Source organism: Staurois parvus, unplaced genomic scaffold (assembly GCF_062004578.1).
Source record: "Staurois parvus isolate SC_StPar_1 unplaced genomic scaffold, SC_StPar_1.0 ptg000827l, whole genome shotgun sequence".
Lineage (NCBI taxonomy): Eukaryota > Metazoa > Chordata > Amphibia > Anura > Ranidae > Staurois > Staurois parvus.
Genome location: NW_028318623.1, coordinates 5,410,962 through 5,427,500, shown reverse-complemented (window position 1 = coordinate 5,427,500; position 16,539 = coordinate 5,410,962). Strand labels below are relative to the sequence as shown.

The 16,539-nt window shown below is 42.4% G+C and overlaps 1 protein-coding gene across 2 annotated transcripts in view; it reads left to right on the top strand.

Annotated features, from left to right (window-relative positions):
• The first annotated feature begins 8,149 nt into the window (after positions 1–8,149).
• NECTIN2 (nectin cell adhesion molecule 2) overlaps positions 8,150–16,539 on the top strand; it is a 166,485-nt gene continuing 158,095 nt past the window's right edge. The window contains exon 1 of one of the 2 annotated variants that reach the window (XM_089655204.1): positions 8,150–9,233. In XM_089655204.1, coding sequence (XP_089511330.1) covers positions 9,188–9,233 — 46 coding nt within the window. In that variant the 5' untranslated portion in view covers positions 8,150–9,187. The remainder of the gene's footprint in view (positions 9,234–16,539) is intronic. The other variant, XM_089655203.1, reaches the window with a different exon arrangement.

The following is a 16,539-nucleotide window of genomic DNA, read 5'->3' as shown; positions in this document are numbered from 1 at the left end:
GACGCTATAACTTTTACACAAACCAATTAATAAATACTTATTGGGATTTGTTTTTTTTTTACCAAAGACACGTAGCAGAATTTTGGCCAAATAAATTTGATTTTATTGGATATGTTTTCCCCTGCAACACTAACTTTGTTGAAGGGGGAATCTATGGACTGCCTTAGTCAGTTAGTGCCCCACCCAGCCAGCGACAGCTAGCGTCAGATTGCCCACCACACTATCACAGTCCCACTATAAATCGCTGATCACCGCCATTACCAGTATAGATTCATGCACAAACCAATTAATAACACTTATTAGGATTTTTTTTACCAAAGACACGTGGCCTAAATTTAAGCATAAATTTGATTTTATTGGATATGTTTTATAACAGAAAAGAGAAAAAAACATTTTTTTTTCAAAACTTTTAGTCTTTATTCATTTATATCGCAAAAAAAAAAGTGGTGACTAAAAAACCCCAAAAAGAAATCTCTGTGCAAATTTTTTTTTATAAATTTGATTTGCATACAGTGTTGCACGACTGTGCAATTGCCAGCAAAAAAAATGCCCTGGTCATGAAGGGAGTCAAGTGGTTATGTTTTGATAATAAAATCTGGAAGGTGATTGGTTTCTTTGCAGAGCAGCACCAGATTTTGCCCCTCCAGGTTTAGTAAAATGACTCCATAGTGATTTTATTTCTACTGAATAAAGCCTTACACCCTACTGTGCTTTCACACCGCGCCACGTAACCTCCCACAGCGTTCCTGTACATTGCTATGCGTCTGTGATCCCTCCCTGTGTCATACTGTGTTTCTATATATATAAGACTCTCGGGTGTCTCTCCTGACCTTTAAAAATATCAAACTCACCATGTGCCACGTCACTGAGATCCCAGCCGATGAGATGACACGCTTTCACTTTCTGTCTTTGAGCCAGGTACACCCACTGCAAAGGCTAAACTTGGCATTGTAGCGTCATCCATGCGGAAAGTACCCCGGTCTGGATTCAGGGTGCTGCTGAACCGCGCTCACTAACACTCCTGTAAAATAATTTAATTTTAGAAATACGCCTAAGGGCTTGTAAAAAAACAAACCAAGCATCTAAGTAATGCTCTGCTAGTCACAAAATGAGCTTGCAATTCAATATTACATTACTTGGCACAGGGAGAAGAGAACGGAGACGGCTGTGCTGGCATTTGATAGTAAAATCACTCTTAACCTAAAGTGGAAAAAAATAATACATTTTATATTAACAGAGCAAAGAAGGCTTAAAGTGGTATTAAACCCCAAACCAAAAATGGAATATTATGTAGCTTATCAATCATTAGGTGGTGGCTGCATTCGTTTTCTCTTTTTTTTTAGGCTTTTTTTCCCCCTTTTTTATTCACCTGGTGATCTGGCCAGTATTAGAGTGCCTCCGCTCTGGATGGAGGGAGCACATTTGAACAGCAGCATTATTAGTCTGGGGGGAAGGGAGTGTTATATGGACTAGCAGATTTAGATACACTAACAAACTTAAGGCAGATCTATAAGCAAAAACATCTTTACATGTCCTTGTTGCTGATTTTTTACCTTCACTGAATATGTCATTCATCTTCTGGATCACACAGTAGTTGCTCTGAAATAGTCTATTCATTTTCAAATTAAACTGGTAATTCTCTGTGGTTTCCTGTTTGTAATATCGGTGGCTGCTATGCCTCCTATTCCTAAAGAAACTGGTCTTGGCACATCCCTTCTGTAGTTCTTTCTCCAGGAAGCAGTGATGTAATTCAACTCTGAAATAGTCTATTCATTTTCAAATCAAACCATTAATTCTCTGTGGTTTCCTGTTTGTAAGAGTGGTGGCTGCTATGCCTCCTATTCCCCCAACCATTGGTCTTGGCACATCCCTTCTGTAGTTCTTTCTTCAGAGAGCAGTGATGCAATTCAGCTCCACTTCCTGTGGTGCGTGGATCAGGACTCTCAGGCACACCCAAAATGTACAGGTCTAGTGTACCCGCCCGCATTCACTACAATTCCCTGTGATTGATGGGAACTGTAGTTTCCTTTTATTGCAGAGAGAGAGAGGAGAGGATATGATGTAATCCGGCTGTTACACCTCCTCCTTGGAAGAGCAGATGCTGCAATCTTTTAAATTACAGAGATGAGAGATTTCCACAACAAACCTTTGAGGCAATGTGCTGTGTGTCTTCCAGGGTGGCCTATGATATGAGATCTCATATATAATCTATGGGCACATTGTCTACTGTGTATGGTCCCCCATTCACAAGGTCCCTTTCCAGGTTCTTCTCCCCGACTTCTTCTTACAGGTTTCCAGTTTTCGGCCATCTTGACTGACTGGCACAAGATGATGTTACTGGTGGAACACTGCCACCATATTGATAATATAAACTGAGGTGTGCATGCGCAGCTCAGAGTACTTTAAACAGGCAGGTGCATTTATTTTCATGATGACCCTTCTGCAATAAAGAACCTGCCTGCTTGTATTGTTTTCTGATTTTAGTTCTACTTAAATGACAGAGGTGACCTACAAACCAGCACAGGAGCCCCTTGACTTGGTTATATCCCGCCTTGATTACTGCAACTCCCTCCTCACTGTCCTACCGTTACACGGGTTTTCCTCCTTTCTGTCTATTATGAATGCTGCTGCTAGACTCATACACCTTACCAACTGACCAGTGACATCTGCCCCTCTCTGCCAATCCCTTCACTGGCATCCAAAAACCCAATGTATTAAAATTCAAAATACTAACCATAACATACAAAGCCATCCACAACACTGCCCCTAGCTACATCACCAACCTCATCCGCAGATATCGTTCAAATCGCCAGCCCCGCTCCTCCCAAGACATCTTGCTCTCTAGCTCCCTCGTCCAATGCTCGCCTCCAGAACTTCTCCAGAGCCTCTCCCATCCTCTGGAACTCCCTACCCCAGTATGTCCGGTCAGTCCCCACCCTCTCTGCCTTTAGGTGAACTTTGAAAACTCACTTACTCAGGGAAGCCTACCCCACCTCCACCTAAGAACTGTACTTGAGTCACCTCCATCAGATCATCCCCTGCAGCTATCACCTTTTGTACCACCTCCCCTTTCCTTTAGAATGTAAGCTCTAGGAGCCGGGCCCTCCTATTCCTTCTGTACTGAAATGTATTGTAATTGTACTGTCTCCCTTTATATGGTAAAGCGCTGCGCAAACTGCGCTATAGAAAACCTGTATAATAATAATTAAAAAAAAACAGATAAAACACATATAGACAAAATTGGAATTCCATTTGATCTTTCAGTATTCCAGATCTTCTAGTTTTAGACGACGTAATTGAATTGGTGTGCTGCAACTATAAAAAAGTTGGCAAATTAAAAATGTGTAAATTTAATAATTTAATAAACCAGTGCATAAAGGAGTGCAAACTTCTCAAAGTACTGTAACTATTAGAAGACGAATTTTAGATCTGTGAAAGATTATATTGTAAAGCGCTGCGCAAACTGTTGGTGCTATATAAATCCTGTATAATAATAATAATAATAATAATTGAAAGAAAAAAAACAGCTTAAAGCTGAGTTCTGCTCAAAAGCGGAAGCTACGCTTATTTGCCTCCTCCCCTCCTCCACTGCCATATTTGGCACCTTTTGGGGAGGAGCGGATACCTGTTTTTGACAGGTACCCATGCCCAGTTCGCCGCGGCAAAGTGAGCCAGACATTTGGCCCCCTCTTCCCTCCTGCGGTCTCCTGGGAACTTTCAGGAGACTGCCAGACCAATTGGGAGGTGCAGTGTGACTTGCGCATGCACAATCAGGGGCATATTTACCACAAGACAAACAAGGCATTTGCCTAGGGTGGTATTTTTCAGGGGGGCAGCACCACTCCCCGGAAGAAGGGACAGAAGAAGGGACACATGCGGCATGGGGACCAGGTAGGATCCGAAAGAGGTTGCGGGCTGCTTGATGGTATATGCAGAACACGACTCTTGTTCCCAGGGATGTCATGAGCTGTGTAGGTGAGTGTCTTTCTCTCCCTCACCGGGAAGGCGGGGAGGATGTGTGTTAGTGGAAGGCTCTCTCAGGTGGGGGGGCAGGGGTGTTGTTGGTCACCCCTTTCACAGGTCCCAGGAGACTGCAGGACCAATTGGGAGGCGTGGTGCAACTCGCACATGGACAGTGGGCACCTGGCTGTGAAGCCACAAGCTGTCACATCCTGTTGCCCACAGTTGAGATGCTGGCACCACGGAGGAGAGAAGGGGAAAAGAGACCGCGAGTGTGAGAACATCGCTGGACTCCGGGACAGGTAAGGCAGGCCATAGATTGGTCGAAAATCAGCCAAAAATTCATCCAAAAGAATAATTGGCCGATTTTCTGATCGTTAGTGGGTGAATTTGTCGGCCGTTTTTTGTGATTTTGACACTTTTTTTGATCGGTCATGTTGGAAAAAAAACGGCCAATTTTGTCGATCGGCCGATTTGCACAGCAATGATGGGCAAATTGGCTGATCTTTTTACCGATTAAAAAAAATGCGCGTGACCTGCAAGAAGAAGGAAAAGAAGAAAAAGAAGAGGATGAAGACAAAGAAAAAGAAGAACATCTGTATCTATTTGTATCCATTTCGGATACAGATAATTCTATTCGGATACAAATAGATAAAATGTTGCAACCGCAATACTTTTAAATGTCAAAAATAATAGCGGAGTGTCCCTGCAGAGAGTTCCGCTATTATACTTGACATTTAAAAGTATTGCGGTTGCAACATTGTATCTATTGTATCCAAATAGAAACATCTGTATCCGAAATAGATACAAATAGATACAATGTTGCAACTTTGCTATACTTTTAAATGTCAAATATAATAGCGGAGCTCTCTGCAGGGACACACCGCTATTATATTTGCCGGCCGTAGATGGGACGAAAATCAGCCGATTTTCTTTTACCAATGATGGTAACATCGACCGATTGAATGACCGACTTTCCGTTTTTTAAAAGAAAAAACGGCCGGTTTTCGCCCCATCTATGACCTGCCTTAGCGTGTGTTTATTAAAAGTAAGAAGCTATAGTTTTTGTAGCTACTGACTTTTAATAAACACTAAAACTACTGGAACTCCACTTTAAACATATAGTGAAATTGGAATTTTATTTGATCTTTCAATATTTCAGATCTAGTTATATATGAATAGTTTTATAGACAACGTAATTGAATTGGTGTGCTGCAACTATAAAAAAGTTAAAAATGTGTAAATTTAGTAATAAACCAGTGCTTAAATGAGTGCAGATTTCACAAAGTACTGTAACTGTTAGCAGACAAACTTTAGATCTGTGAAAGATTATATTGTAAAGCGTTGCGCAAACTGTTGGCGATATATAAATCCTGTATAATAATAATAATTTAAAAAAAAAAACAGATTAAACACATATAGCGAAATTGGAATTTCGTTTGATCTTTCAATATTCCAGATTTTCTAGTTTAATATGAATTTCTTTATAGACGACGTAATTGAATTGGTGTGCTGCAGCTATTAAAAAGTTGGCAAGTTAAAAATGTGTAAATTTAGTAATCTAATACTGGTACTTATATAGTGCTGTCAATTTATGCAGTGCTTTTACACATATATATTGTACATTAACATCAGTGCCTGACCCTCAAGGGGTGTACAATCTAAAGTCCCTAACTTACATTCATACATATACATACTAGGGCCAATTTAGACAGGAGCCAATTAACCTACCAGCATGTCTTTGGAGTGTGGGAGGAAACCCACACAGGCACAGGGAGAGCATGCAAACTCTAGGTACTTATATAGCGCTGTCAATTTATGCAGCTCTGTACATATATATTGAACATTCACATTAGTCCATAACCCTCAAGGGGTGTACAATCTAAGGTTCCTAACTAACATTCATACATACACATACTAGGGAAAATTTAGACAGGAGCCAATTTACCTACTAGCATGTCTTTTGGAGTGTGGGAGGAAAACAGAGTACCCGGAGGAAACCCACACAGGCATAGGGAGAAAATGCAAACTCCAGGCAGGTGGTGCTGTGGTTGGGATTTGAACCAATGACTCTAGTACTGCCAGGCTGAAGTGTTAATCATTTAGCCACTGCGCTGCCCATAATATAAACCAGTGCATAAATTAGAGCAGATTTCTCAAAATGCTGCTGCTAGACTGGCACAAGATGATGTTACTGGCGGAACACTGCCACCATATTGATAATATAAACTGAGGTGAGCATGCGCAGCTCAGAGTACTTTAAACAGGCAGGCGCATTTATTTTCATGATGACTCTTCTGCAATAAAGAACCTGCCTGCTTGTATTGTTTTCTGACTATAGTTCTACTTAAATGACAGAGGTGACCTACAAACCAGCATAGGAGCACCTTGACTTGGTTATATCCTGCCTTGATTATTGCAACTCCCTCCTCACTGTCCTACCGTTACACGGGTTTTCCCCCATTCTGTCTATTATGAATGCTGCTGCTAGACTCCTACACCTTACCAACTGACCAGTGACTTCTGCCCCTCTCTGCCAATCCCTTCACTGGCATCCAATAACCCAATGTATTAAAATTCAAAATACTAACCATAACATACAAAGCCATCCACAACACTGCCCCTAGCTACATCACCAACCTCATCCGCAGATATCGTTCAAATCGCCCGCCCAAGACATCTTGCTCACTAGCTCCCTCGTCCCACGCTCGCCTCCAGAACTTCTCCAGAGCTTCTCTCATCCGCTGGAACTCCCTACCCCAGTATGTCTGGTCAGTCCCCACCCTGTCTGTCTTTAGGTGAACTTTGAAAACTCACTTACTCAGGGAAGCCTTCCCCACCTCCACCTAAGAACTGTACTTGAGTCACCTCCATCAGATCATCTCCTGCAGCTATCACCTTTTGTATCACCTCCCCCTTCCTTTAGATTGTAAGCTCTAGGAGCAAGGCCATCCTATTCCTCCTTCTATACTGAAATGCATTGTTATTGTACTGTCTCCCTTTATGTGGTAAAGCGCTGCACAAACTGCGATATATAAATCCTGTATAATAATAATAATATTTTTTTTAAAAACAGAATAATCAAATATAGACAAAATTGGAATTCCATTTGGTCTTTCAGTATTCCAGATCTTCTAGTTTTATATGAATTTCCTTATAGACAACGTAATTAAATTGGTGTGCTGCAACTATAAAAAAGTTGGCAAGTTAAAAATGTGTAAATTTAGTAATTTAATAAACCAGTGCTTAAATTAGTGCAGATTTCTCAAAGTACTGTAACTGTTAGCAGCCAAATATTAGCTCTGTGAAAGATTATATTGTAAAGCGCTGCGCAAACTGTTGGCGCTATGTAAGTCCTGTATAATAATAATAATAACAATTTTTGGTGGGTTACTAAGGATTACTATCCTTTGTCTTTTAAACCTCCATGCAATGCCAAAAAATAAAAAATTGCAAAGACAGTAAAGCAACCCACAGCCTCAAATCAGATTTCAGTTTTTACAGCAGCGAAGATGGATTCTAATTGGTTGCTCTGGGATTCTCTATTCTGCTCACTTTGCCTGATAAAGTTCATCCCTAAAAAAAAGAAATCTTCAGCTTAATGTAACCGCCAAGTAAATAAAAACCTTGCTGGGGCTCCTCTGGGATGCATTTTAGTCATCATTTATTTTTGAGTATGGATTTCAGATCACCAGATAGACAGACCCATGGACAAATAGATTATAAGCAGATGGATCAGGAAAGGTCATTCACCCTAAGTTTATAGAATTAAAGCTGATTTATTGAACACTGGTGTCAACTTTGCAACTGATCAATAAGTCATAGGAGACCCACTTCTGGTCCTACTTCCTCTAATAAGTTCTAATTTATCATGTAATAGAATGAAAGAATGTATAACCCCCCCCCCCCCCCTCCCCACACCACCACCAACCTTACTCCCCCCACCCAGCTGCTGTTGCTGCTTTCTCTATGAGATGCTGCCACTGTATCCCTTCCCCCTTTCTTTTTCCAGCATGCTAACAGTTATTATTATATTGCATGTAATTCCAGCAAGCAGGCTTCATTAGATCTGGCTGTCCTCTCCTCGCATGTCAGATCAAGCGGTGCCCTAGATTTTGCTGGTAGCTGAGTGCAGGGAGGGGGGGAGGAAAGGGTTAATCCCTGGGAAGAACAGGTGAATCGGGCGGGGCTTGGTATGATAATAGTAAAACATGACGTCAGCAGCTGGGAGAAGAGTGAAACCAGAGCTGGGAGAGAGAAAAGGGTGATACTGGAGGAGGCAGAGGGAGCTGAGACTTCCAACAGGAGGATCCAGCCTGGTACAAGGGAAGAACTGCACACTGGAGGAGGGAGAGAGGAGCAACAGACAGCCAGAGCCTGGGACAAGAGACAGCCAGAGCCTGGGACAGGAGACAGCCAGAGCCTGGGACAAGAGACAGCCAGAGCCTGGGACAAGAGACAGCCAGAGCCTGGGACAAGAGACAGCCAGAGCTTCAACTACGAGCCAGAGCTTGATCCAAGAGACTACCAGAGCTTTAAGTAAGAGACAGCCAGAGCCTGAGTTAAGAGACGTCCAGTGCTTGAAGTAAGGGACATCCAGAGCCTGATCCAAGGGACACCCAGAGCCTGATCCAAGGGACACCCAGAGCCTGATCCAAGGGACACCCAGAGCCTGATCCAAGGGACACTCAGAGCCTGATCCAAGGGACACTCAGAGCCTGATCCAAGGGACACCCAGAGCCTGATCCAAGGGACACCCAGAGCCTGATCCAAGGGACACCCAGAGCTTGAGACATCCAGAGCCTGATCCAAAGGACATCTAGAGCTTGAGACATCCAGAGCCTGATCCAAGGGACATCCAGAGCCTGATCCAAGGGACATCAAGAGCTTGAGACATCCAGAGCCTGATCCAAGGGACATCCAAAGCTTGAGACATCCAGAGCCTGATCCAAGGGACATCCAGAGCTTGAGACATCCAGAGCCTGATCCAAGGGACATCTAGAGCTTGAGACATCTAGAGCCTGATCCAAAAGACATCCAGAGCTGGAGATATCTAGAACCTGATCCTGGCGACATCTAGAGCCTGATCCAAGAGATCTCTAGAGCTTGAGCCATCTAGAGCTTGGTCCAAGAGGCATCCATAGCCTTAGCCAAGAAACATCTAGGGCTTGAGCCAAGAGGCCACCAGGACTTAAACCAAGAGACATCTGGATCCATCCCTTACAGGATGCAGTGTCCTCTCTTCCTGCTCCTCCTGGGGCCCCTCTATACAGGTGAGTGACAGTTCCTGCGCTGCGCTAATGGTTGTTTTCAAAGGCAGCACAGATCTAGACATGTACAGGTGATGTCTTTGTGTTACACCTAGGACATAGAGATCCATAAACTTCTCTGTGCACAGCCCCGACAATATGGCCTCTGCTTTAGACCTGTGTCCTTCCTTGTACAGACTACCTGTATGCCTGCTGTACAATGCATAGTCATTCTCTGTGTGTGCCTCTTCTACCCTCCAATGTCCTTCTCTGCTGTCTATATGTATCTGTCAGCTGTGTGCTACAATGTTGCACATGTAAGGTATTGAATGTGTTTTGTTGCCTTTTGTTACTCTGCTACAGGTCATTGTGTGTATGTGTATATACTGTATGTATGTGTATATACTATGTGTGTATATACTGCATGTGTGTAAGTGTATGTACTGTATGTATGTATATATACTATGTGTGTATATACTGCATGTGTGTGTAAGTGTATATACTGTATGTATGTGTGTGTATATACTGTATGTGTGTATGTGTATATACTGTATGTATGTGTATATACTATGTGTGTATATACTGCATGTGTGTGTAAGTGTATATACTGTATGTATGTGTGTGTATATACTGTATGTGTGTATATACTGCATGTGTGTATGTGTATATACTGTATGTATATATACTGCATGTGTTTGTGTAAGTGTATATACTGTATGTATGTGTATATACTATGTGTGTATATACTGCATGTGTGTGTATGTGTATATACTGTATGTGTGTAATATAAAATTTTATATATATATATAATTAGTGCATATGTATACTGTGTGTCCTTGGGTCTATGTAGGCTTATTGTACTTGCCTGTCGATTATCACCCCCCCCCCCCCCCAAAAAAAAAAAAAAGCTCCTAAAAAGCCTACTTCCTACTTGATAAATATTTATTCCTCCTGTCTTTTAATAGACCTACCTGTTCACCCTATATTTACTTGCCTGCTTGCATAACCTTTTAATAATCTACAGCACGCCAACCTTCCCTATAAACAGTATGCCCTTTAAATATAGAACATTTTTATAGATGTGATATATTTTTATATATTACAATTATTTTTAACTAGTTCTAAATTGCTTTGCATGTCCTAAGGGTTAACTAGGTGTATGTGTTGGCTTGTCCTTTTTATATGGACTTGCTATGTATACACCGTTTTTTATTACATTGTATTCGGTCTGATGATCTATAGAGATCAGTGCTTTGGATACAATAGTGGGCTCTTTTCTGTTTGTATTCTTTATCCTTGTTTTCAATGCCATCTTGCTATCCTGTTCAGGGTTGACTGGTGTATTATGTATGTTTAAATATTGTTAAACACACACATTTATTTTATTTTTCTAGTGCCTATCACTGATTTTGTTTGTTATGTTTAGGGTTGCGTTGTTTTGTTTATACTAAATATTGTTAGCCAGGAAAAAGGTTTGTCTATGATCCAACTTGTGTATTGGCCTCTATGGGCCATCTCTGCAGCAGTGCATCAGATCAGTCTCAGGATTCAGAGAATGTTGATGTGTTTAAGGTGTAAGAATGACTAAATTATTAGAAAGAATTGTATATATTTGAAGAGCTGTTTGGTCGACCAAAGGAAAACTGAGTTGGTAGTTTTGGGTTTTGTTGGCTGTTTATGATCATGTTGAGGGAGGCCATACACTCTACATACTTGTTTAAGTTTACCCAAGCTATGAAGACAAGCCTAAATGATCCATTCACTTGTTATCCAATCACTTAGGCTGGCCATACACTATACAATTTTTTGTCCAATTTCCTTTAGATTTACCTTCAACTATGTAGTGCAAGAACCTGGCTAATTGGATACAATTGAAATCGTTGTTAGTTTTGACCTCCTATTATATGGTTTTTGGTAAATCTAAACCAAAAATCTCAAGAAAATTGTATAATATATGACCAGCCTTAGGTCCATACACTACATAGTTGGTTGATCTGAAGAGGATTGCACAATCGGATTGTATAGTGTATGGCCAGCCTAAACCAGGGCTGGTGGTCAGGAATCCTGGATTAAAAAGAATATCCTTACAGTAAGGCCATCTAATTTTTCGATGGGGACCCTGGGATGTACATTTTAAATAATAAATGAACACTCTGGACTTTGTACAGCACAGTTGTTCAACTTGAATGCCTGGAATCCGGTGACAGGATAGGCAGGTAGAAGGAGGGGCTCTGCTCTGTTATGAACAGAGTTTTCTTTTGAATAGAACAAAGAGCGCTCATAAACTTTGTAACAAGAGTAACCCCCTTCCACCAATCCAAATTCAGCTTTCAATAGCTCACTCCTAGCCGATTGGTTGGGATGAGTTTGCCCGGGGGCAGACTGACAATTTATGGGGCCCTGAGCAATCTGGGGCCCCTGTGTCCATGCCCAAACTCTTAAAAAGCCTATAAAAAAGTACCAGGGGCATCTCATGGGGCCCCCTACTGACCCCTGGCCCTCGGGCAGTGCCCGAGTTTCCAAATGGTCAGTCTGCCCCTGAGTTTGCCCCATAGTGCTACTCTTTGAATTTTAGTTTTATTATCCACCAGGATGAAAACTTTTTTTTTTTTTTCTGCAGAAAACTACCAGTGATTCAGTTGCAGGGAGGAGCATAGAACGTGCTCAGCATACCCAGATCACCTACATAGGAAATTAATAATTATATTCTAAGACTCCATTCACTCTGCAATAATGATCTCTAATTGTCTATAGAATCATTTCAGAATCCTGAAGCTTTCACTGTAAGAATTAGCAAGCAGACTTTTTTTTTCTCTAATCAGGTGCAAATTTGCATTTTCCTAATGCAACAGGAAGTTTTTTTGGGGGGAATAAATCAATAGATTGAAAATGAAAACTTTGGAGATGCTCCAGATTTCTTCAGTGGATGTGATGAGAAATCCTTTAGCCCCTGCTTCACACTATTCTTATTTATTTCAGGCACTTATATACTGCTGTCAATTTACGCAGCGCATTACATATATATTGTACATTCACATCAGTCCCTAACCCTCAAGGAGCGTACAATCTAAGGTCTCTAACTCACATTCATACATAAACCTACTAGGACCAATTTAGACAGGAGCCAATTAACCTACCAGCATGTCTTTGGAGTGTGGGTGGAAACCGGAGCACCCAGAGGAAACCCATGCTGGCACAGTGAGAATATGCAAACTCCAGGCAGGTGGTGCCGTGGTTGGGATTTGAACTGATGATCCTAGTACTGCCAGGAGAAAATGCTAACCATTTAGCCACTGTGCTGCCCTAGATTTGTGCGCGTTTCCTTTGCCGTGTTTAAAACAGATCTGCAATGGGTGTCAGTGCAATGTTAACGACACCCAAACGCAGTGCATTTGCCGGCAGCACACATGTTACAAAATTGCCATGCGATGCAGTTGCAGTGCATTTCCAAAAGTGAATGCACTAGTTTGGTGCGAGGTGGTACTTTTTCAGCCCAATCGAAATTGCAATGCACTGAATTGCATGTGAATTGCACAGGAATGGGATTGCGCATTCCTGTGCGATTCATAGTGTGAACCTAGCTTTAGGGCTTGTTCACACCAGCATCAGGATCGGGGCGGACTGACAACTCATGGGGCCCCCGGGCAATAGGGGATCATGGGGCCCTGTGTCCTTGCCCAAACTCAAAAAAGTCTATGAAAAAGGTACCAGGGGCATCTCATGGGCCCCCTACTGACCCCAGGCTCTTGGGCAGTGCCCGAGTTTCCAAATGGTCGTCCACTCCTGATCAGGATTAGAGCACATCCACAGGTGTGCAGTGGGATGACAATTTCATTAACGTGCCATTTCATTAAAATGATTGCCAAGGTTCAGATTTTATATTTTTTAAATAATAAACATGTCATACTTGCCTGCTCTGTGCAATAGTTTTGCACAGAGCTGCCCTGGTGCTCCTCTTGGTCCCCTGTCAACGTTCCCTCACCGAGTGCCCCCAGAACAAGCCTCTTGCTAAGGGGCTCGACTACTCCACATCCCCCCCTCCCCAATGGCTCCCACTACTGTGTTATAGTCAATGAGGAGAGAGCCAAGAGATCCGCTGCTCTCGTGTACATCGCTGGATCGAGATCAGGCTTCGGTAAGTATTTGGGGGAGCTGCTTGCAGAAGTTTTGAATGCATGGGGAAAAAAACCCTTCAGCCTTTGCAACCACTTTAAGTTCTATTGACCGCAACGTGGTACAGGACAGTGCTGAAAATAGTACTGCATGCCATACTTTTTTTTTTTTCCCAGCTAGTGTTGTCAACTGGCCAAGTAGGAGACAAGTCATTTATTTATTATTTTAGGTACTTATACAGTGCTCTCAATTTGCGCAGCGCTTTACATATGTATTGTGTATTCACATCAGTCCCTAACCCTCAGGGGGTGTACAATCTAAGGTCCCTAACTCACATTCATACATACACATACTAGGGACAATTTAGACAGGAGCCAATTAAACTACCAGCATGTCTTTGGAGTGTGGGAGGAAACTGGAATACCTAGAGGAAATCCACACAGGCACACGGAGAACATGCAAACTCCAGGCAGGTGGTGCCATGGTTGGGATTTGAACCAATGACCCTAGTACTGCCTGGTGAAAGTGCTAACCATTTAGCCACTGTGCTGCCCACAGTTTTGCCTGGTATTGCGGTAGACTGTGTGGGAATAGGCGCCCAACACAGTCCTACTGCGTCTGGTGCGAACAAGCCCCTAGGGCAGCCTTTCTCTACCCTTTCAACACAGAGGAACCCTTGAAAGAACTTTCCTGTCTCAGGGTACACCTTCTAAAATTACTGTATCTACAACTCCCCATATATTAGTGTGATGGCCAATAGGAAGAATGTTCCTTACACTTCTAGTCATTGGGAAGAATTACCCCCTTCTAGAAAAGATCAGTGGTGTCAGTGGGAATTTATCTGAGAGGCAGAGATTGCTTATTGAACAAGGAACCCCTACCAACCTCTGGAGGAACCCTACGGTTCAATGGAACCCTGGTTAAGAAACCTTGCCCTAGAGCAGTGGTTCTCAACCTGTGGGTCGCGAGCCCTTTGGGGTTCGAACGACCCTTTCACAGGGGTCGCCTAAGACCATCGGAAAACACATATTTCCGATGTGTAAAGAGCAGCTACTGTGTAGAAAGCAGCTGCTGTGTTGAAAGCAGCTACTCTGTTAAAAGCAGCTACTGAGTTGAAATCAGCAGTATTGGAGGTAAAATGACACTTCATGAATTATAAATAATGTTATGGTTGGGGTCACCACAACATGAGGAACTGTATTAAAGGGTCGCGGCATTAGGAAGGTTGAGAATCCCTGCCCTAGGGTAATACGATTATCACTTTGATAATGTAGAGACTCAATGAAAAGTGCAAACTGCAGCAACCAATAGTAATCAATAAAAATGTTAAGTAATCAGAATGTGGTATACTTAAATTTGGTTAGGACAGGCCCAAAACTTTTACGTTCACTTTTAATTGACCCAAATGCGTCCCTGGACAGTCTCATTCTTGGATATGTTTACCTCCCTGCCCTCGTTGTACCATCTGTCCTGTTTATGAAAGTGTTTTGTGGTGTTCTGGAATTCTGAGAATGTCTGAGTAATAATAATTAGATTGGGGGAGGGGGTAGTCTGGCCAGTATCACCAGGGGGAGGTTATTGTATATGAGAGCGGAGGTCACCGTCCCTTCTATACACTCCTTGTCACACCCAGCTCTCACTCTGATTGTTCTAGTCCCATCCCCCATAGGCCTGTCTCTCTCACCGATACTGGCTATTGCCTTTCTTTTGTTGCAAAGAAATTTTTGTAGGGGATCAGGCCAGGCTGGGATCCAATCTCCATAGACTGCTTCTCTACTGTTACACTTATTCTGTAAAGCGTTAATAGAAAACGTGAAATCGTATCTGCCGCTCATTGAAAGGGACCTGATGTGAATGCAACAGGTAGAACTTTTTTTTTCGGGAGAAGTTTCAGCATTGAGTTCAATTTTGGCCTTTGACAGCTGTTGGCAAACTTCCAACTGCTAAAAGATCTTCTGCTCCCTGGAGGTGCACTTGGTTATGTGAATTGCTAGGACTTGCATCAGGTTCCTAGCTCTGAGTTATAATAAGATATTGAATAAAAAATGTTAGACGCATATCTAAACAAAATCAATTAGTTGCAGCATATCAGTCCTTAGATGTGGTGTCCAAATGTAGTTTTCTTTTGTATTTTTATTACAGGTACTTACACTTACCGGCCACTTTATTAGATACACCTTGTAGGCGCCGGGTTGGACCCTCATTTTCCTTCAGAGCTGCCTTAATTCTTTGAGAAATAGATTCCACAAGGTGTTGGAAACATTCCTCCAGAGATTTTGGTCCATATTGACATGAGTTACTGTTGCCTTTCTTCTATCTCAAACCAGTCTGCCCCATCCTCCTCTGATATCAACAAGACATTTTTGTCCAAACAGCTGCTGCTCACTGGATATTTTCTCGTTTTTCGCACCATTCTCTGCAAACCCTAGAGATGAAACCCAGTAGTTCAGCAGTTTTTGAAATACTCAAACCAGCTGGTCTAGCACCAACAACCATGCCACGTTCAAGGTCACTTTCTTCCCCAGTCTATTGCTTGGTTTGAACTTCAGCCAGTCGTCTTCACCAAGTCAAGATGCCTAAATGCATTGAGTTGTTGCCATGTGATTGGCTGATTAGCAATTTGTGTTCCCAAACAATTGAACAGGTGTACCTAATAAAGTGGCCGGCGAGGTGTACATAGCACATATATTGTACATTCACATCAGTTCCTGCCCTCTAGGAGCTTACAGTCTAAATTCCCTAACTCGCATGCGTACAAGTCGGAAAAATGTACACAGGAGCCAGTTAACCTACCAAGCATGTCTTTGGAGTATAGGAGGAAACCCATGCAGGCACAGGGAGAACATGCAAAGTCCATGGAAGTAGGGCCTCGGTTGGGATTTGAGCCGGTGACCCTAGTGCTGCTCAGTGGTAGTGTTAACCACTTATCTACTGTCCTGCTTGTAGACCTTTTGATCCTGTTGATTCTGCCACTCTTCCTGTCCTAGGGTAGCTACATTCCCTCCACTCAATCTAATGGTGGCCAAACATGCATCGCTAAATGATCAATTTCCATTGGGAATGGTTGATCGATAATCATTAACCCATTCAATCAATATAAATCACTCCAGGAGGCGGGTTTCAATCAATAGTTGGAATATAAGATTTCAAGTAAATGATCAGGTCTGCATTTTTACATGCAATCTCTTACGCAAGCCATAGAATATGCAGTTTTCTT